At 44.0% G+C, this 23,116-nt stretch overlaps 1 protein-coding gene across 1 annotated transcript; it reads left to right on the top strand.

Annotated features, from left to right (window-relative positions):
- Positions 1–19,784: 19,784 nt before the first annotated feature.
- avpr1aa (arginine vasopressin receptor 1Aa) lies at positions 19,785–22,848 on the top strand. The gene is made up of 2 exons (XM_034176017.1): positions 19,785–20,841; positions 21,335–22,848. Exons 1-2 carry the CDS (start codon positions 19,959–19,961, stop codon positions 21,616–21,618), a joined length of 1,167 nt encoding a protein of 388 aa, XP_034031908.1. The 5' UTR covers positions 19,785–19,958; the 3' UTR covers positions 21,619–22,848.
- The last annotated feature ends 268 nt before the right edge of the window (positions 22,849–23,116 follow it).

Below are 23,116 nucleotides of genomic sequence, written 5' to 3' on the forward strand. Positions count from 1 at the left end.
TCATCTTCATGAAAAGGAAGACATCGCAGTATGAGTCAAAACACACAACAAAATGGGAAAGCAAAACCAGAATGAAAGATCAGATTAGATGGTAAAGCAATAAAAGAAGTGGCAAAAGCTAAGGAAAAAGCATATAGTAAGCGGTACAAGAAGTTGAATAGCAAGGAAGGAGAAAATAGCTTGTACCAATTGGCCAGACAAAAGGACAGAGCTGAAAAGTATGTGCAGCAGGTTAGCGTCGTAAAAGATGCAGATGGTAATGTGCTGACAAGTAAGGAGAGTGTGTTGAGAAGGTGGAGAAAGTAAAATAGGAAGTGCAAGAGATTAGTAAGGATGAAGTGAGGGCAGCTGTGAAGAAAATTTGGTAAATGAGACGATGCCTAAGGAGTGGAGACAAAGTGTGCTGGTGCCTATTTTTAAGAACAACGGTGATGTGCAGAGCTGTAGTAACTACAGAGGCATAAAGTTGATCAGCCACAGCATGAAGTTATGGGAAAGAGTAATAGAAGCTAGGTGGAGATCTGTGAGCTGCGATATGGTTTCATGCCAAGAAGGAGCACTACAGATGCAATGCTTGCTCTGAGAGTGCTGATGGAGAAACATAGAGAAGGCCAGAAGGAGTTACATAAAATGGTAAATGGACTGCATTTATATCGCGCTTTTCCATCTGCATTAGATGCTCAAAGCACTTTACAAATACCCTCACATTCACCCTGATGTGAGGGTGCTGTCATACGACGTAATCACTACACACCAAGAGCAACTAGGGGATGAAGGACCTTGCCCAAGGGCCCTTAGTGATGTTCCAGTCATGCTGGGATTTCAACCAAGCATGCTCTGATCTCAAGCCCAACACTTAACCACTAGACCATCACCATCCTTCCCTTACATTATGTGTTTGTGGATTTGGAGAAAGCTTATGACAAAGTGCCAAGGGAAGAGCTGTGGTACTGTGTGAGGAAGTCTGGAGTGGCAAAGAAATATATGCGGGTAGTGCAGGACATGTACAAGGATAGCATGACAGCAGTGAGATGTGCAGTAGGAATGACATGCTCATTCAAGGTGGAGATGGGATTACACCAAGGATGAGCCCTGTGTCTGTTCTTATTCATGATGGTGATGAACAGGTTGACAGATGAGATCCGACAAGAGTCTCCATGGACAATGATGTTTGCATATGACATTGTAATCCGTAGTAAAAGTAGAGGGCAGGTTGAGTCTAGCCTGGAAATGTGGAGATGTGCTCTGAAGAGCAGGGGAATGAAAGTCAGTAGGAGCAAGACTGAGTACATGTGTGTACATGTGTGAATGAGAGGGAGCCCAGTGGAATCATGCAGTTACTAGGAGTAGAAGTGGTGAAAGTAAATGAGTTTAAATACTTGGGGTCAACTGTCCAAAATAACGGAGAGTGTGGTTGAGAGGTGAAGAAGAGAGTGCAGGCAGGGTGGAGTAGGTGGAGAAAGGTGGCAGGAGTGATTTGTGACCAAAAATATCTGCAAGAGTGAAGGGTAAGGTTTACAAGACAGTAGTGAGAACAGCAATATTGTACAGTTTAGTAATGGTGGCACTATAAAAAGACAGGAGACAAAGCTGAAGATGTTGGTCGTGATGTCTGGACATGCCCAGTAACAGAGGTACAAAATGAAGTTCAGCACTGACACTCACCAATTCAAGGAAAGTGGATACTGTATTTCCTTGATTAAAAGCCAGGGCATTTATTTTTTCCAAACCGTGCTCAGACCCAGTGCCTACACAAGGTTATTCTTCATTCAACGCCAGCCTTTATGAACAAAATGCTGTCACTGCTTGCTCTGTAATATGGTATTTTAGTTTCACACATATCCCTAGGTGTGGTGAACCAAAGAGAACCGATTTAGATTATAGTCCTCTGCATGGCTGTGAACCCTCCCCATAGCCCGGTAAAAATGATGGTGACTGCAAGGGCTGTTATTGGTCACTTTTATGTTTTCACTCCTTCCTCTCCCACCATATTAGGTTTTTGCACTGCGCCTGCTGATTACATTTCGATCATGGATGAAATACGTTTGGAAGAAAGGTCCACAAATATGACCAACGTTATAACACAGAGTTAGAAAAACTACAAAGATGCGCAAATGACCCACAGTTCATAAAGAGAAATTACATGTACCGTAGCATTGGCTTGGAGGTTGATGATTTTATAAAGACGTGGAACTCATTGAGGGACAAATTGATCCAGAAAAAACACTGTTCCCACCAACGTGATGGAGAACTTTAAAAGAGTCACCCGCACATCGATGTCACTGCATAGCCACAGATTTACAGAGCTGCAGAAGCATAAATCAGGCTTTAGGATTGTAACATACCACTCCACAGGTCCCGATTCAAGGTCAGGTGCTAAATCAACAAAATCCAGAAGCCTAATTGGTGCTGAGGATCTCCCGTAGATCGTTCTGCACCTCCAAATTGTAACTAATCTGTTACATAGTACATACAACAGATTTTGTCCATTTTATACGTATAGCAAATTTTCTCCATTTTATAAATATTATGGCCCAGTCACACGGCACACGACAATTCCTCAACAAAGGGAAAAAAGTTTAAAAAAGTCACAATTCATTGAGAAAAGGTGGACGAAAGAGCTTTATCACCGAATAGCCTGTGAATCAGGAGTGCAAAAGGGATGAAAGAGAAATGAAAGGAAACCGAAGCTGACGTTGATCTCGACGCTTTGAATGAAATGTGCCTGGAGTCACAGCTGGAGCAGTGTGTGTCTGCATCTCTGAGTCCCTGGTACTTTACTTAGTTGTTTGGGCATTTGGTTCATATGAACACTGGACTTAATAGTAGAGAAGCTTGAATCTTCGACTGGACTGGGTTGCTTGACGAGAGGATGTTTCGCTTCAAATCACAGAAGCTTCTTCAGTTAAAATTCTTGCTCTGGTAGTCTGACTTCTGTCTTGTGTCTTGTAGAGAAGAATGACAGAAGCCACAAAAGCTGGAGTTTTAAACCTAACCAGATCCCTCCTACCGAGAGGCAGACTGCTATTGGCTAGTGACTAAACAACTGCTTTAATTAGCACCTTTTGTGCTCTAGTTACAGAGGAATTGAGGTTTTCGTTGCCCTTCGTTCAAATTTTTCAACAGTTTAAAAATCCTGACAAAGCGACTGCTGCAAGAACGAAGCTGAGCGAAAGTTAAACAATGCCAACAAAAGTCCAGATTTCTTGTTTTGTTTGGGCTTCATTGCCCTTCGTTAAGTGCCGTGTGACTGGGCCATTACATATTTTTATACACATTTCGATTATAATGGACACAATTCGCTGGTCCATCTGAATCCATTGTTTTTATTGAGTTTTATTGTATTGCAATGTGAAATACCAAATAACATTGCCAGCACCCTGTGTTGCACACCTACGCAGTCTACAAAAACATGGCAAAGTGATGCCCGCCAAAGGAAGAGAGAAGAATTTCTGTTTTAAAGATATGTGACTGTTATGTGTCGGACGGAGAACCGACCAGCAGGACGGAGAACCGACCAGCGTTTGAAGGACCCAGTATAAAATAAGCAGAGCATGGTACAAAGGATAACTGAATTTAATAACATAACAGTGATGTGATAATTACAAACAAATGAGTGCGCGGTCTGGTGAGGTGGTAATACGGTGCGCTCCAGGCAGCACAAACGGTCCGGAGCCAGAAACAATTCGGACCCAAGCACCCCGCCGACACCCCCCAGGTGGCCGCGACAAACCAAGTCTGTGAAAGAAGAAACCATCATGTGAGTACACACTCCACACACAGAGAGACCACTCAAAGGTGTACATAAACAGCAAACACTTCCTGGCTTAATCACTAATCAGCTTCCCACCCTGCAGGCATGGAACACCCAGTTCACATGCTTCACTGCAGTGGAAGCTGATTAAACGACTAACATAACAGCTCAATATAATAAGGTGTGAGGTACACCACATTTACTGACTGTACTAATGTTAGTCATAAAAAACCTAACGTACCTCAGGAAGTGTGCTGACGAGCGTGAGACCTCACCCCCTCCTCTTTCACAGACCATGGCATCAAAACCTGGTACGGTCTCTGCATCCATGATGATGAGATGGCTCTCGAGACGACGATCTCACCCGTCTGGTCACAAGGTCGAGTCTCTGGCAAATACACACTGTGTACTCCAGACTTAAATGCCACCATGCCCCAATCCATGTAGATGCACCACAGCTGTGAGTCCTGACGAGCTGCACATGACCAGCCTCAGGTGATCAGGGTGAGGTCCTGATAGCTCAGCCACACAGCCACTCAGTCCTGAACGCAAGCCACCTGGAAGGAAAAACAAAAGACAGAACAGAAGACAGAAACAAAAGGCAGCCAGGCACCCCCAGCCATACAACAGCACCCCACCCTCACGGGAAGCCTCCCGGCGACCACACAAACCTGGCCCAGGAGAAACACCCCCCTCCAGGGACCATGGCTGGAAACCGTATGTGCATTCATCTTCCAACAGAATCTTCATCTAACAGAACGGTTGACGTCTTCTCCTCTGGCTGCATCTTTGCCCTTGTTTCTGTCAGTCAATTTGCACAGGTGTGGCCAGGAGTTCTTGAACCTGTGCGGTCAGCCTTTGTCCAACCATGTTTATAGTCTGTATAGTCATAAAACCAAAAATACAAACACAAACAACCAAACCCCCCCCCCCCCCCCCTCCCCAGGGGACCGTCCCATCAAACCCTGGCAAGAGGAGAAAAGAAAAACACAACCCAAACTTAAGCTTGCAAACAAAAGAAAAACGGTAACACCCCCCCCCCCCCCGACGACATGTAGGGACCAACACCCCCCAGAGGACATCCTGCCAGCTCCAGGAGTAATAACCACAGCCAAGGTCCCTCTGGGATCCAAAGTCACCCACGGGGACTCCCAGCGCCTCCCAGAGGACCGTTCCATCAAACCCCAGGAGACGCCCCCCCTCATGACCAACGGACTCAGCCCCGGCCGTCTATGGCTAGATGGACCCACAGCCCTTTCCCCCCCAGAGGACACCACAGTCACACCCTGAGGGCGGAAACTGGGGGGAAAAACAAAAGGAAAAAAAAAACATACAAACAAAACAACCCCAACCCCACCCCCTCGGCGCAGTGGAAACTGGAAGCACGTCCAGCGTCACCAACCATGACTATACCCCAGAAGTCAACCGGAAGGAGTGGAACAGCGGAAATGGCAGACGGCACAAAACGGCGCCACCCCTCCGACTTCCAAACCAGCCACCAGCTGCGGGTATAATCCACTGCCCCAAACCTCAGCCACGCCGATGGCAGACGGCTCAAAGCGCGCTGAAGCCGGAGGTGGAACAGGGAATCAACAAAAAAAACAACACCCCGAACCCCCCCTCATCCTCTCCCAGGTGCAGAGGTTACCTGGGAAACGCCCAGCATAACCAAACTGCACCACTCCAGCAACGCCGACACGTACGGCTCACACGGCTGGAGCCAGAGGAGAAGAGAGGGCATAACAAAAACAAAAAAAAAGAAAAAAGAAAAAACAACCCAATTACCCCCCCCCCCCCATCACCCCCCAGAGGACCGTCCCATCAAACCCTGGGAGGTGAAACCAAAAGAAATAAAAAGAAAGACTAACAGACTAACATAAAGTTAACTGGGTTCTTTTTCATGCTCCAGACAGCCTGCAAGGGCACGACCCCAGAACACTAATAGTGTAAAAAATCTCACCCAAAAACCAACTCAAAAAGCACCCACAAAAAATGAACCAACACAAAACTAATCAGTGACTTATACCGTTAAGCTCAAACAAATGGAACACACCTGTTCCACCTTAAGAGCATTAACGGTAATGAGACTCAGTCACCAACAGAGGGAGCCAAAGTGCTGAAAATAAAAACCCCTTTGGTAACAGAGAAAACAACTCATGCTGCTTTTCCTGTGCGCAGCTATGTGTAACACAACCAAAATGTGCTTCAACTAAATTACGCCGGAGCTGACACAACAGACGCAGTAGTTATCTTCACCCGGGGAAACGGGGCTACAACTGTAACACAGGAAGCACAGCGACCCGTGCCACAGAGCTCCGCCATGCGCGTTCACCCATTACAGACACACTCATGCAGCTCCCGTTTAACCTCTTATCCGGTCAGAGTGTGACGCGAAGCCGTCGCTATTCACACTCCACAACAACCCACGGATAAGGCACAACACAGGAACACGGCTGCAAGAGAGCTCAAATCAGTATTCGATAATGGGTTCTCCAACACGCACCATCCGGGCGGAGAGCACCCGCAACTGATCCGGATAACTTCTGAAAGTCTGCTGCCGCCTTCCCGGCGCGGTACCATCTCTGCTACCACTGGGTCCGTGATGTATGGCCAGAGACTACTGTTATGTGTCGGACGCAGGACGGAGAACCGACCAGCGTTTGAAGGACCCAGTATAAAATAAGCAGAGCATGGTACAAAGGATAACTGAATTTAATAACATAATAGTGATGTGATAATTACAAACAAATGAGTGCACGGTCTGGTGAGGTGGTAATACGGTGCGCTCCAGGCAGCACAAACGGTCCGGAGCCAGAAACAATTCGGACCCAAGGACCCCGCTGACACCCCCCAGGTGGCCGCGACAAACCAAGTCTGTGAAAGAAGAAACCATCATGTGAGTACACACTCCACACACAGAGAGACCACTCAAAGGTGTACATAAACAGCAAACACTTCCTGGCTTAATCACTAATCAGCTTCCCACCCTGCAGGCATGGAACACCCAGTTCACATGCTTCACTGCAGTGGAAGCTGATTAAATGACTAACATAACAGCTCAATATAATAAGGTGTGAGGGACACCACATTTACTGACTGTACTAATGTTAGTCACAAAACCTAACGTACCTCAGGAAGTGTGCTGACGAGCGTGAGACCTCACCCCCTCCTCTTTCACAGACCATGGCATCAAAACCTGGTACGGTCTCTGCATCCATGATGATGAGATGGCTCTCGAGACGACGATCTCACCCGTCTGGTCACAAGGTCGAGTCTCTGGCAAATACACACTGTGTACTCCAGACTTAAATGCCACCATGACCCAATCCATGTAGATGCACCACAGCTGTGAGTCCTGACGAGCTGCACATGACCAGCCTCAGGTGATCAGGGTGAGGTCCTGATAGCTCAGCCACACAGCCACTCAGTCCTGAACGCAAGCCACCTGGAAGGAAAAACAAAAGACAGAACAGAAGACAGAAACAAAAGGCAGCCAGGCACCCCCAGCCATACAACAGTGACTTAGATTAGCTTGTTGAAATGGTGTAGAATGTGACAACGTGAATAAGAGTAAAGCACTGCTGAAATGACTCAGTATGATAGACCACCAGGTCTGACCATGAGGTCCACAGTGAAGGATGCTGAGCAGTCCCTGAAACAAACCAAGCCTGGAGCCGTAATAACAGCACACAATGTCTCCTGTGTACCTCCTTAATAAAAGACAGAAAAAAATGGGATGAGGGTACGATCCTGCAGAATGGGAAGCAGTCGCTGTTTTCGCACTTTCAGGATCAGACTGGGTCATGTAGCAGACAAAGTGACTTGTAAATTAGCATAGATTAAAGTAGAGATCACTGAAGATAGTTCACTAAACTAAAACATCTCAAGCTGTCGGCAGGAACTTTTTGAACTGTGTGAACAAGACTTTCAGGTTGTCTTGCTCACTACACAAGCTGGAAGTGAGCACATTTTTCAAAAGTGCTGCCAGTGTGCAGCGTTTTACATTGTTATGTGTCAAATAGAAGCTGAATCCGCCTCAATTACTCACTCAGATAGATAGATAGATAGATAGATAGATAGATAGATAGATAGATAGACAGACAGACAGACAGACAGACAGACAGACAGACAGACAGACAGACAGACAGACAGACAGACAGACAGACAGACAGACAGACAGATAGATAGATAGATAGATAGATAGATAGATAGATAGATAGATAGATAGATAGATAGATAGAGTTCATCCCCTCCAAGTTGAACACAAAATCTCACTAAAATGTTATCATTTTTTAACTCAACAAATGAAAAGGACAAATAATGAGGATAAAACCATTCAGATCTGCTGATTTGATTTGGTTCATTTGATGTGAAGTCCACACAGGTGTTTGCACCACAGGCAGGGGTTATCCGGGCTTCTTCATGCCGTTCCTGCAATCCTAAGCAACCTTATACATACCTCGGACACAGAGAAAAAGAGCAGAATCAGTTGGCCTGAAAAACTACACCTAAAGTATAAATCATCAGCAGTAAATCAACAGGAAAGCAGAAGAATTGGGTAATCGCCGGCCGCTAGCCCTAAGTTTCACTAAAAGACCCCAAATTTAGATTAATTTGAGGTCAAGGCCTGTGCCAGGCTGTGTGGTGTGCATTTCACGATGGCGCCATGCCAGGCTGTGTGGCGTACATTTCGTTATGGCACCGTGCCAGGCTGTGTGGCATGCATTTCACGATGGCGCCGTGCCAGGCTGTGTGGCGTACATTTTGCGATGGCGCTGTGCCAAGCTGTGTGGCGTGGGACGATCGCTCTGTGCCAGGCTCTACTATGCTCTGGAGGACACGCACATGCAGCCACAAATGGCTTGGGAGGTGGATGAAGGTCGCACACAACACTAACTTAGAAAGTAAATATTTTATTTTCTAATTTCCAGGTATTTGCGGGCCGTTTGAGTCTTCCAAAGGGCCGTAAAAATGCCCAGGTGTGCCTTAAGGGGTCAGTTTCTCTACCCCAATGTGGGCCGTCTTAGTAAATCTTACACCAATGAAAACAGCTGTTAAAATGATGTCATCTTTTCCAAGCAAGCAATGCACAGGTGTGATGAAATCACTTCTTGGAAGATCCTCAGGCTTTATGAATTCAACTCTGGGTCATCAGGCCTTGTGAGGTTACTCTGAGGCATGGAGATTTACCCTTCCTTTAAAACCCATATTATCATAATTTTCACTGATATGTTTGATTTTAATTATTTTTTTCTTTCCTTTAAAATTAAGTGCTTAAACTCAAATTACACCCTTAATTCCAAATTCTGGCCTCATAGTTTACTTACTTACTTTTATAGAAAACATATTTTGCACACTACATGTGTTTTTATATACATACAGATTCATCGAGTTGTGACAGGCCTGTTAGCTGTAAACAGAAGTAACCTGCTTCAGACTGACATCCCATCCAGAGGGACTTGTAGCTGTTGATCTGCTTCATACTATGGAATCCAGCTACAAGAAATGTTGAGGATCCTTTAAAACCTTAATGAGCATTGGCACCAAAGGGCCTTAACGTCATGATCTTTTTGTGTCATGCTTTATTCTGCCTAGTTTGGTTTTGGTTTGTTTTGTCTGTGTGTGATTTCCTGGGTTTTTCCTGCTTGGGCTTTGTCTTTCCCTATATCTCTTTTCTGTCTCCCTTGGTGCTTGGTGGTGGGCGGAGCACACTGTCTGGGCCACACCCTGTTCTGGAGTTTTCCCACACACCTGTTTCTAATCTGTAGCTCATCACCAGGGTGTATATAAGCTTCACTGGTTGCACTAGTTCTCTGCCAGATCATTGTGCCCTATGCCTTCACTTCCAGTTCTGTACCTGTTTGCTCCAAGTCCTGCTGGCCACCTTGTGTTTTTTGACCACCTGCCTGTTTTTCAACCATGCCTTATCAGTTGATGTTTCTGATTTGTTTGCTGTTATTGGACTGCTTTTTTGTGTACCGACCCTGCATTACCAACCAGTAAACAATCTTAAAATTCAGAGCTGTAAGCTTGAGTCCTGCATTTGTGTCCAGACATCTCTGTCCACACAAAGTGATACTCAAGGCCTATACAGGATTTAAGATGGTCATCAGCGCGACAGGCAGACTGTTTCGGCACAGAAAAATGGACTAAATCAGAGAAGCAAACCATTAATTTGTTACTGTTTCACAGTGATTACATTCTAAAACTAGAATGTCGTCATTCACCCATACAATACTGTGGAAAGGCTTTTATCTGAATTTAACCACTGCAGAAAAAAGAAAAAATTGAGTGAGGTATGCAGTGAATCAGGTCCATGAGAGAAAGAACATTTCAATGCAGAAGTGTACTAAATCAGAGAAACAATTATTTGCTCATTTGTTTTGCACCAGTTATGTCATAAGCCCACACATCTCCACAGAAAGGCTTTATTTATGAAAAACATAGCTTAAGAAGACTTCTTTCTCTCTCAACATATGTGTGGGTTTGAAGACACGTGTTGGTTGAAGTGATCTCAAATATCAGTTTCTTTCATTTCCAAAGCCATGGTCTCGTAGCGACCAAGACCATCGCTGCTTGAGAAAATGCAGAAGAACAATCATCATACCAGCACATATTGTCTTTTAATATATTTGCCTGTGGGAAACACGTGTCTGAATAAACCTCATAAGGCGGGAAACCCAGTCCACCGCTACCCAAAGCTGATTCATTCACCTGCATCAGATACTGTTCATGTCTCTGCTGCAGGTGTTTAAGGCAGCACTCACAGAGGATATAACTCCAGAACATTTTGTACTTCATAGAAAATATAAATCTTCCAGCATCTTCTTCAAATATGAGAGATTTTGAGGTTGCAAAGTATATTCACATGCGTAAGTACCATTGAACTCGGCTTCGCCTCGTTGAATGGTATGTTCCAGCTTTCACCTCCATGAAATATTTGTACCATTGAACTTATAAACATTCATTATTTGTATAACATACCACTGTCCCAACTTTTTTGAACGTGTTGCAGGCATCCATTTCAAAATGAGCAAATATTTGCACAAAAACAATAAAGTTTATCAGTTTGAACATTAAATATCTTGTCTTTGTGGTGTATTCAATATAGGTTGAAGAGGATTTGCAAATCATTGTATTGTGTTTTTATTTACATTTTACACAACATACCACCTTCATTGGAATTGTACAAACACTCTCCTGCACTGATTGGCTAAACTCAACCCACCAGCTGAAAATCATTGAGGTCATCCATCTTGCTACAAAAGCGAAAGACAAAGCCTGAATATCAGCCAGCTCTCTTCCTTTGGCAGTTATAGTGCCAACACAGTAAAATTGCCAGTGTTAAATTAACACTGGCAGTGTTAATTTAACACTGGTGATTTTACTGTAAACTTACCCCACACATTTCTACTCTTCCTCCTGTCCCGCTGCCTCCGGACACACCCTCCTCCTATCCTTCATCTTTGCCCTGCAGTACCAGTAACTGTCTGCCAGCATCCTGCTGGTAAACAGCGCAGACGGCAGTTGCTGTGAGCCTGGCTCTCAGCCGACCCAGTATGGAAATTTGATTTGTAATTTGCATGCTTGTTTTACCAGCCAGATATGTTTTCTGACCCTCCCAGGGCATCCGCGCTTGGAAATAGTATTCAGAATACAACAGCTTTTGCAGCCTTAGTTGCCAAGGCACAAGTGCTAATTTACGAGGTCTGTTAGAAAAGAATCCGACCTTTTTATTTTTTCAAAAACCTGATGAATTTGACTCACGTGTGCTTGCATGAGCCAACCTTGAACCTTCGTGCGCATGCGTGATTTTTTCACGCCTGTCGGTTGCGTCATTTGCTTGTAAGCAGCCTTTGTGTGAGGATGGGTGTAGTCTCTCGTCATTTTTTCTTTGCAAGGAAATGGCAGAACGACTGGAGCAAGCGCGACTGCATCAAATTTTGCCACAAACTGGGCGACAGCCAGGTGGAAACCATTCGGATTATTCAGATGGCTTTCGGTGACGATCCTCTGGGCATCACACAGATTAAGGAGCAGTATAACCGGTTTAAAGACGTCCGCACAATGGTGGAGGGTGCGCCGCGCTCCGATCGGCATCAACACGCTGAAACGACTGGATCATTTCCAAAGTGAACGCTGTGGTGATGTGAGACTGTGGTGTGATTATCCGAGAAATTGCGGAAGAGGTGGACATCAGCACTTTTTCGGCACATTCCACTGTGAAAGAAGATTTTGCCATGAAAAGAGTGTTGGTGAAATTCATCGGCACGAAAGCTGATGGCGCAGCAACAGCGCCTCCGTGTTGAAGCCTCACAGGACATGTTGTAACATGCCCAGCTCGTCAAGCATTCGGAAGATTCAGACGGCTTTCGGTGGCTTTTCACTCGTGTGACTAGCTGGACATGTCAGGGGCATGTCCAGCTTGTCCACAATTGATATTTGAATACATAACATGTTAAAAGTGATTTTCATCTTTTAAAATGCATTAATTTTAGTATGTGGTAAAATGAAAATGTATTTTCGGTGGTCTCCTGCAATATATAAGAAAATTAGCTTTATTTAATCAGGTTTTCACAGTTATACTCAACAAAAATATAAACGCAACACTTTTGGTTTTGCTCCCATTTTGTATGAGATGAACTCAAAGATCTAAAACCTTTTCCACATACACAATATCACCATTTCCCTCAAATATTGTTCACAAACCAGTCTAAATCTGTGATAGTGAGCACTTCTCCTTTGCTGAGATAATCCATCCCACCTCACAGGTGTGCCATATCAAGATGCTGATTAGACACCATGATTAGTGCACAGGTGTGCCTTAGACTGCCCACAATAAAAGGCCACTCCGAAAGGTGCAGTTTTGTTTTATTGGGGGGGGATACCAGTCAGTATCTGGTGTGACCACCATTTGCCTCATGCAGTGCAACACATCTCCTTCGCATCATCCGTGAAGAGAACACCTCTCCAACGTGCCAAACGGCAGCGAATGTGAGCATTTGCCCACTCAAGTCGGTTACGATGACGAACTGGAGTCAGGTCGAGACCCCGATGAGGACGACGAGCATGCAGATGAGCTTCCCTGAGACGGTTTCTGACAGTTTGTGCAGAAATTCTTTGGTTATGCAAACCGATTGTTCCAGCAGCTGTCCGAGTGGCTGGTCTCAGACGATCTTGGAGGTCAACATGCTGGATGTGGAGGTCCTGGGCTGGTGTGGTTACACGTGGTCTGCGGTTGTGAGGCTGGTTGGATGTACTGCCAAATTCTCTGAAACGCCTTTGGAGATGTCTTATGGTAGAGACATGAACATTCAATACACGAGCAACAGCTCTGGTTGACATTCCTGCTGTCAGCATGCCAATTGCACGCTCCCTCAAATCTTGCGACATCTGTGGCATTGTGCTGTGTGATAAAACTGCACCTTTCAGAGTGGCCTTTTATAGTGGGCAGTCTAAGGCACACCTGTGCACTAATCATGGTGTCTAATCAGCATCTTGATATGGCACACCTGTGAGGTGGGATGGATTATCTCAGCAAAGGAGAAGTGCTCACTATCACAGATTTAGACTGGTTTGTGAACAATATTTGAGGGAAATTGTTATGTTTCGGACGCGGTCGGAGCACCGACCCAGCGTTTGAAGGAGCCAGCATAAAATAAGCAGAGCACGGTTCAAAGGATAACAGAATTTAATAAACATAACAGTGAGTGATGCTAAACAACTAAACAGTCCGCGGTCTGGTGAGGTGAAAACACGGCGTGCTCTCAGCAGCGTAAACGGTCCAGAGCCACAGCAGTTCGGACCCAGGAACCCCGCCGACACCCCCCAGGTGGCCGCGACAAACCGAGTCTGTGAAGAAAGAAAACATGAGGTGAGTCCAACTCCACACAGAGAGACACAACTCAAAGGTGCACGCAATCAGCAAACACTTCCTGGCTTAAATCTATATATCAGCTTCTTACCCTGCAGGCACGGAACAACTCAGTTCAAATCTCCACTGCAGCAGAAGCTGATTAGACAATTAGCATAACGTGACAGCTCACTAACACAAGGTGTGAGGGACACCTAATCCACTGTCATTACTTCATAAAAGTCACCAAAACCAAATTACCTCAGGAAGTGTGCTGAAGAGCGAGACCTCACCCAATCCTCCTTCACAGACTGTGGCGTCAAACCTGGAGCGGTCTCTGCGTCCGTGATGGTGAGATTGTTCTCCTGACGTCGATCTCACACGTCTGCTCACAAGGTCGAGTCTCTGGCAATCACACACTGTGCATTCAAGGTTTAAATGCAGCAATCTCTGATTAAGACAAAATACACCACAGCTGTGAGTCCTGATGACCTGCACGTGATAACAAGCCTCAGGTGTTCAGGGTGAGGTCCTGATGCTCAGTCACTCAGTCCTGAATGCATACCACCTGGTGGGAGAAACAGAAAACAAAAACCAAGCCAGCCAAACACCCCAGCCCACAACAGAAATGGTGATATTGTGTATGTGGAAAAAGTTTTAGATCTTTGACTTTATCTCATACAAAATGGGAGCAAAACCAAAAGTGTTGCATTTATATTTTTGTTGAGTGTATTTTATGATTGAGAGGCATCCAACCTTGACCTTACGGGTACAGAGAAAGCGGTACTTCAGAAAGGACTCTTGCTTGCACCTTTCAACCAGATTGACTCTTTTTCTCTCAAAGTGGACTCGAAATTTTTCAGACAGCTCAATTTGAAATGTTTTTGTTCTAGGTCTAATATCCTTTCTAACAGTAATACTATAAGCAGAAACCTTGATTCCAATATTAGTGAACCTCTTAGAGAAGTGACCCCTTTTAAAAAGAAATCAGGGTTCCTGTCTTCTTATAATTTAAATCCCACTATCATCACTTTCAGTCAGTTAGTTGAGTGGGACATGGTCAAAGTAGATGTGCTATATCCTTCTAAAAATGAAATATGACAAGAAGTGAATTGGATGTGTTACACTCTGGAATCTAGACAGGACATTATTATTCACCCTGCAGGAAGTGGGGGGGGGGGGGGTACTGTTTTTGTTATGGGGTTAAAGAATAACAAATGTGGTATCTTGAAATTGCTAAATGATGAAAAATGCTGCCAGCCTCTACTTTCTTTTCCTACTTGAATGAATGAATGAATGAATTTATTCAGTACACACAGGTCAAGAACAACAAAAAACATACAATGAAAGAGAGGAATAAAATAGTCCAACAATGCACCCATGTGCCCGAAAGGGTACTTCTAGCATAAAAAATATGATTTGTGAATTTATTGATGTATCTCAGAAAAAGTATGGAAGGACAAACTCAATGAGCTAAATCAATTTTTGACATGTAAATTCCACCACAGACAATTTTTCCTTTCCAATGGAATATAACTTTCAATCCACTGACTTTTTAGATTTTAAGCCACCGTCACACATAGCAAGACTGTGCCGGAAGCATACCCGATTTGGCAAATATTGCCATAATCCGACGCAGTCAGGAGGAAAAGAGATGTGGTCAGCAGTGTCGGAGCACAGACAGACTGCTTCATCCACACCTGTCAGATCGCATCCAGAGTGTATGTAGATGACAAAGACCGCTGTCAGATGGCCATAAAAGGCGCTGCAGACTGCCCAATCTCCAAATGTCTGGATGGCAGACCGGAGCACTGTTTTCCTCATGCGCGCTCCATGCACACGCATGGGGCTGTAATTATCACTCAGCCATGTGTGTGTGTGTGTGTGTGTGTGTCTGTGTGTGCATAATGCTACATGGGCCACTAAGCGTGCACCACTGGACAGCTTCGCTCCAAAGTTTGCTGGCATTGGGCCATGCAGTCCCTCAGACGGAGCGCCTTTCCAGGGAACTTTCTTTTTTCTTGTTTGCACACTTCAGGAGCACAGCACAACTCTGGACACCGCGATGGTTGCATTATCACATGGAATTAATTTTTTTCTTTTGGGTGAGAGGATTCTAACCGCAGGCTGCTGTCCTGGCTTCATGTTCACGTCTGCACCGTGAAACACTCCTGGGCCGCTGTTGGAGGTAAGATGCATGTTTATTAATGGTGTAATGGCCTGGCACAAGTTCCATGTCATATCTCTTCCAGAGTTTGAAGGTGAACATTTATTACAGCATGAGATACATCCAGCTCCGAGCCTGATGCATGCAATGATGCGTTACTGTGCATCACAGAGAGGCGCAGCTGCCTGTGTTATGATGGAGACAATAGTTCACATTATTTACATCACCCATGGGAAGGATTGACAAAAATCTGTACTGTAAGGTCTGTTGTGGATATAACAGCCTGTTCAGATTTGAGGAGCTTTCGGTTTGATGGCCGCTGTTCACATTCACTGTTCATGATAATTCATAATTATTATTGTGATGAAGCGTGCCACATAAATTTCAGCAGTTCCTTTGCGCTCGGGGTGGACATTATGATATGTGGCACAGGTCATACCAGCAGGCTTTGCAGTGCCAGATCTATCTCGAGGTTCCCTCGTATGCACTTAAATCATTTTGGATCCCGTTTTGCCACCATCGGAATATGTAAATTGCGGTTAGATGGTCCAGGGTGTATATAAGATTCACGGGTTGCAGTGGTTATTCGCCAGACCATTGTGCTTTATGCCATCGCTTCATAGCCTTGTATCGCTGTGTTTTTGGACTGCCTGCCTGTTTATTGGACCATGCCCTAGCCTAATGTTTCTGACACTGTTGCTGATTTTGGACTGCCTTTCTATGTACCAGGCCCTGCTTTGTGTACCAGTAAAACCCTCTTGCCAAATCCCATCTGAGTCTGAGCTCTGCATTTGTGTCCAGCCATTCTGTACCACTGGTTCTGAAACAATGCTCCAGTTCAACCAATGCAAAATGCTTATCTCATCCCCGCAGTAGCAAGCAATATCCTAGATATTAATTTATCAATTCCAACAGCACACATGTAGTATACCTTTTAAAGTGTCCCTGGAGACAGGCCCATATATAGGCCAAACAAAACATCAACTCAAATTAGGGTAGCTGAACACAAGACAGCAATTCGTACCCAGAACTTAATTTATGCCATGGCAAGGAATTACAAGCAGGCCAATCATGGCTCTCCAGCATCATTAAAATTCTGGGGAACTGAGAAAATCACAACCCCACCCAGGGGTGATGACATTATTATTATTTTTTTAACTCTTGTATAGGGAAGCATTTTGGATCCATACACTTTAGAACCTTTAGGTTTAAATGAGGAATTAAATGTATCTTGTTTTCTTTGATATTGTGTCTGGGACAACTGTCTGGGATGACTATATCTTTTTGTGGACATTTTATGCTTGGTTTTTAATTTCGTCTCACTTATTTGTGGGTGGTTTGCCTGTAATGATGTTTGTAATGAGTGTAGCAACTTCATAGATATGGGTGGATCTTTAGGTAGTCAACGCCTCCTTTATTCACAGTCACACCTCTTTGTCTTTATTATATATATATATATATATATATACAACCCCTGGCAAAAATTATGGAATCACCGGCCTCAGAGGATGTTCATTCAGTTGTTTAATTTTGTAGAAAAAAAGCAGATCACAGACATGACACAAAACTAAAGTCATTTCAAATGGCAACTTTCTGGCTTTAAGAAACACTATAAGAAATCAAGAAAAAAAGATTGTGGCAGTCAGTAACGGTTACTTATTTAGACCAAGCAGAGGAAAAAAATATGGAATCACTCAATTCTGAGGAACAAATTATGGAATCACCCTGTAAATTTTCATCCCCCAAATTAACACCTGCATCAAATCAGATCTGCTCATTGACATTGACCCTATGCCATGACATTGACCCTATGTGTCTTTTTGCAAGGAATGTTTTCACAGTTTTTGCTCTATGGCAAGATGCATTATCATCTTGAAAAATGATTTCATCATCCCCAAACATCCTTTCAATTGTCCAAAATATCAACATAAACTTGTGCATTTATTGATGATGTAATGACAGCCATCTCCCCAGTGCCTTTACCTGACATGCAGCCCCATATCATCAATGACTGTGGAAATTTACATGTTCTCTTCAGGCAGTCATCTTTATAAATCTCATTGGAAAGGCACCAAACAAAAGTTCCAGCATCATCACCTTGCCCAATGCAGATTCGAGATTCATCACTGAATATGACTTTCATCCAGTCATCCACAGTCCACATTTGCTTTTCCTTAGCCCATTGTAACCTTGTTTTTTTCTGTTTAGGTGTTAATGATGGCTTTCGTTTAGCTTTTCTGTATTTAAATCCCATTTCCTTTAGGCGGTTTCTTACAGTTCGGTCACAGACGTTGACTCCAGTTTCCTCCCATTCGTTCCTCATTTGTTTTGTTGTACATTTTTCGATTTTTGAGACATATTGCTTTAAGTTTTCTGTCTTGACGCTTTGATGTCTTCCTTGGTCTACCAGTATGTTTGCCTTTAACAACCTTCCCATGTTGTTTGTATTTGGTCCAGAGTTTAGACACAGCTAACTGTGAACAACCAACATCTTTTGCAACATTGCGTGATGATTTACTCTCTTTTAAGAGTTTGATAATCCTCTCCTTTGTTTCAATTGACATCTCTCGTGTTGGAGCCATGATTCATGTCAGTCCACTTGGTGCAACAGCTCTCCAAGGTGTGTTCACTCCTTTTTAGATGCAGACTAACGAGCAGATCTGATATGATGCAGGGTGATTCCATAATTTTTTCCTCAGAATTGAGTGATTCCATATTTTTTTCCTCTGCTTGGTGTTGGGAAAGTGTAAGTACACGGACCCACAACAGGGGGCGCAAATGAACGGACAATGGAATAGGTCAAATAACACACTTTACTGTTGTGAATATGCACAACAAGGACAACAGATTACAATAAAGGACAAAGTCAAATTCACACAGGTGTCGTGTGGGCAGGCTCGAAGATAGGAGACGCCTCTCCAAAGTAGGACCGGAACCACACGGTTTCCTCCGCCACCAGACCCCGGGAATACTGGAGCCGCCAAGTCCCAAACTCCCAGGTGGCCACTGCCTCCGCGTGTCGGACCTGGTACTGCTGGCGAGGAATAAAGAACAGTTAAAGGAGGGCGCGTTCGCACCCAGGAATCCGAACGGCAGGTAAGCTACCTCCACCTCTCGTTGGGAAGTTCTCTCAGATAAATGCACAAAGTCACAAAGATCACTGTCAAACAGTTAGCTGAGTACGTTACCTTCTCGGTAGAAACGATATCTCGGCAAAGAGGTGGAGACTTCGTCCTGCTGATATACTCCTGCCATCAGATGATTGGTAACAGCTGTTGCAGATGATGCGTGACAGCTGTCACCCTGGCTGCTCCTGTGAGGCGGCTGCGCCCTCTGGTGCCTGGAGCCCGCACTCCAGACAGGGCGCCCTCTGGTGGTGGGCCAGCAGTACCTCCTCTTCTGGCGGCCCACACAACACTTGGTCTACAAAAGTAACCATTATTGACTGCCACAATCTTTTTTTTCTTGATTTCTTATAGTGTTTCTTAAAGCCAGAAAGTTGCCATTTGAAATTACTTTAGTTTTGTGGCATGTCTGTGATCTGCTTTTTTTCTACAAAATTAAACAACTGAATGAACATCCTCCGAGGCCGGTGATTCCATAATTTTTGCCAGGGGTTGTATATATATATATATATATATATATATATATATATATATATATATATATATATATATATATATATATATATATATATATATAAGAAATAAAATGTTGAATTTAATTGATAAAGTTAAGGTAACTTTTTCCACATAACTTTGTCAATTAAATGTAACACAGTATTGGGATTTAAGTAATAATGTTTCATTTGATTTAATTAATGTCAATGACAATGTTGTTTTGCACTTAATGAACAATGTTATGTGGAAAAAGTTACCTTAACTTTATCAATTAAATTCAACATTTTATGCCTAAGAGTGTATGTTTCATTTCTAAGAGTATATATATATAGCAGTGCGTCCCCTTTACGCACCCGTTGTAAGGAAGAGTACTCAAGTTTATAAAGCCCTGCGCAGCAGTCACAAGTCAGAGCAGCTCCTTCCTCTTCCAGCATCAGGTTGCTCCTTATATTGCGCGGAGCTCCTCAGTCCTTCTGAACCCGGCGAGGCGCGCAGAAGACCAGTGCCATGCGCACAGCTGTATCCTGAGCGCAACGGAACAGTCCCTCTGGTTTTCGAGCTCGTATGACTAAAACGATGGAGACGCCCGAAAATATCACCGTCCACCCGAACGGATCCGATCCGTTTGCGAGAAACGAGGACGTGGCCAAGCTCGAGATCATGGTCCTGAGCGTCACTTTCGTAGTGGCTGTGATCGGGAACGTGAGTGTGCTGCTGGCGATGTACAACACCACGAAGAAGATGTCGCGGATGCACCTGTTCATCAAACACCTGAGCCTGGCAGACCTCGTGGTCGCCTTCTTCCAGGTCCTGCCGCAGCTGTGCTGGAAGGTCACGTATCGCTTCTACGGCCCGGACCTCCTGTGCAGGATCGTCAAGCATCTCCAGGTGATGGGGATGTTTGCCTCCACTTACATGATGGTGATGATGACCCTGGACCGTTACATTGCCATCTGCCACCCGCTGAAAACTCTCCAGCAGCCCACGCAGCGCTCCTACATCATGATCGTCTCCACGTGGGTGTGCAGCCTCGTGCTCAGTTCTCCGCAGAACTTCATCTTCTCCCTGAGCGAGGTCCAGAACGGCTCGCGCATCTACGACTGCTGGGCGCACTTTATCGAGCCGTGGGGCGCCCGGGCTTACATCACGTGGATCACCGTGGGCATCTTCCTGGTGCCCGTGGTGATTCTGTTGGCGTGCTACGGCTTCATCTGCCACAGCATATGGAAAAATATCAAATACAAGAAAAAGCAAACGACGGCGGGCGCCGCGCACAAGATTGGTGTGATTGGGAAGAATTCCGTGAACAGCATCACAACCATATCCAGAGCCAAACTCAGGACCGTGAAAATGACTCTGGTGATCGTTTTGGCGTACATTTTGTGCTGGGCGCCGTTTTTCGCCGTGCAGATGTGGTCTGTGTGGGATACAAACTCCATATTTCACGGTGAGTGGCGCATACACGGAAAAAAAAGCCATTCCGTTATTATATTTAGAGATTTACAGATTCAAGATTTACGGATTTATGGATCAACAGTGGCACAAAATAACAATAACAAAATGAAACATCAGCGGTGCGTAACTGGAAGAAAAACGAGTGCGCACAGCCATATTACGCACGACTTTTACATAAAACATATGGAGTATGTTGGTGACAGCTACAGAAAAATGATCAAATATTTAACACTGAAATTGACAATTTCAACAAAAAGGCCAGACTCACGAGTTCATTTTTCTTTTTTAATCTGACTTTGGAAATGAAATCAACATTTTTAAGAAAAAAAGATAGAATTTGCACCACACGTGGAGAAATTTTTTTTTCAAACTATAAGTGTGTAACTCTTTCACAAGTGGGCAGATTGTTTCCTCAGAGAGGATAAATATTAATGTTAACACCATATGTTTTGCAGATTAATCATCCTTTCCCTGCTCTCTCTTAGATTCTGAGAACGCAGTGGTGACTCTGTCTGCGCTTCTTGCCAGTCTCAACAGCTGTTGTAACCCCTGGATATACATGATCTTCAGTGGCCACCTCCTCCAGGATTTTGTGCACTGTTTCTCCTGCAGGCATAAAACAAATACTGATTTTAAGAAGGAGGACTCAGAGAGCAGTTTTAGAAGGACTACGTTTTGGACTAAGATGACAAATCGGAGCCCTACGGGTAGTTCAGGCCACTGGAGAGAGCTGGACAATTCTCCTAAATCCTCCATCCAGGCTGATTAATGAGAGAGGGAGCAAGGGAACATTGTTTACTGTGGTGGGAACGGAAATATACTATCTTGGGAGTGGAACCAATTACTCCTCCAGGCCAATTAACTGGATATGCACGAGGAAAGGGTTCCAAATAGTCTTTAGTGCCAGGCAAAACATTCTGTCAGTGCATGCACTGAAAAAAGAATCATCAAACTAACTTACTGAAGTTAGTAAGTTCGAATCCAGAATCCAGCCCAGAATCCAGTTTACAAAGATAAAAACTTACATGGCAGTCGGGAAGGTTGTAAAAATGACTCTTCCAGACTGCACGTCTCTAAGTAACCGAAGCAGTCACCTCCGTTGTCTTGTTTAGTTTTCCATTTTGGAGAACCAGGCCGAGAGAATTTCGGTGGATATTTTAAAAATCAATTGCAGCCCACAAACCCTGCTTCCATCCAATAAAATAAAATAAAATAAAACAACAAAAAAAACTGTTGGGTTTTTACAGGGAAGCAGTAAAAGGTTTCATTGTATACACTGTAGAAAAAAATTATGTTGTTTTTGCAGTGGGGTGGGGGTGGGGGGGAATAGCTGTGTTTGCCAGAATCATTCTGTAAAAAAATACAGCAAAAATATGTAAATAACTTAACCCTCTCAGGCTCAAATTAATTTTTAGTAACAGGGAAAATCAGATATTTAGCTGCTGCAAATCTGCAGCGCCTGCCTTGAGGGGGTTAAATAACTTTACAGAATATATTCTGTTTTACAGTATAAAACAGTTTCATTAGTAGAATGAGGTAAAGGGAGCCTTGAACCGGGGATATCCTGTTTGGGAAACAAGCGAACTCACTGTTTCAGCCACCATTCTCTCACATGGCGTGAATTAACGAGGCACATTAGTTAACAAGTGCAATTAGAGATTTCTGATGTCCGCCAAGAGTTGACAAGGACTCAAAATAAAAGATATGTGATTCATATTGTGACCCGGACTTTACCTGGATCCAGATTCCACAACACAATGCAATAATTGCATACTGATCCAGAATGGTCCGACTGATCAAGATGTTGCAATCTGATATTTAATTCACAAGCTGAAACAAAACAGTATCCTCCTGATGTCGTATCCGTGAAGTAATTTTCTCACAATCCTTAAAAGTCTACCAAGTGAAATCCTGATCCAGAATCTGAATCTGGATCCAGATCACCTCCAAAATTTAATGGAGTCTTCCATGGCTTAACACCAATGTGTAGTGAAAATGTGGTGAAAATCCATTAAGGTGTTTTGACGTAATCCTTCAGTGCCTATATAAAATGAAATCTTGATCCAGAATCCAGATGCTGATCACCTCCAGAATTCAGTGGAGTCCTGCATGGCCTAATATCTATCTATGGGGCAAATTTGGTGAGAATCCGTAAAGTTTTTTTTAAACATAATCATTCAAAGCCTATATAAAGTGAGTTCTTGAACCAGAATCTGGATCCAGATCACTTTCAAAATTGAATACCCTTCTCAATCCTTAACAGATGT

The sequence above is a fragment of the Thalassophryne amazonica genome, chromosome 8 (genome assembly GCF_902500255.1).
Source record: "Thalassophryne amazonica chromosome 8, fThaAma1.1, whole genome shotgun sequence".
NCBI classification, from domain to species: domain Eukaryota; kingdom Metazoa; phylum Chordata; class Actinopteri; order Batrachoidiformes; family Batrachoididae; genus Thalassophryne; species Thalassophryne amazonica.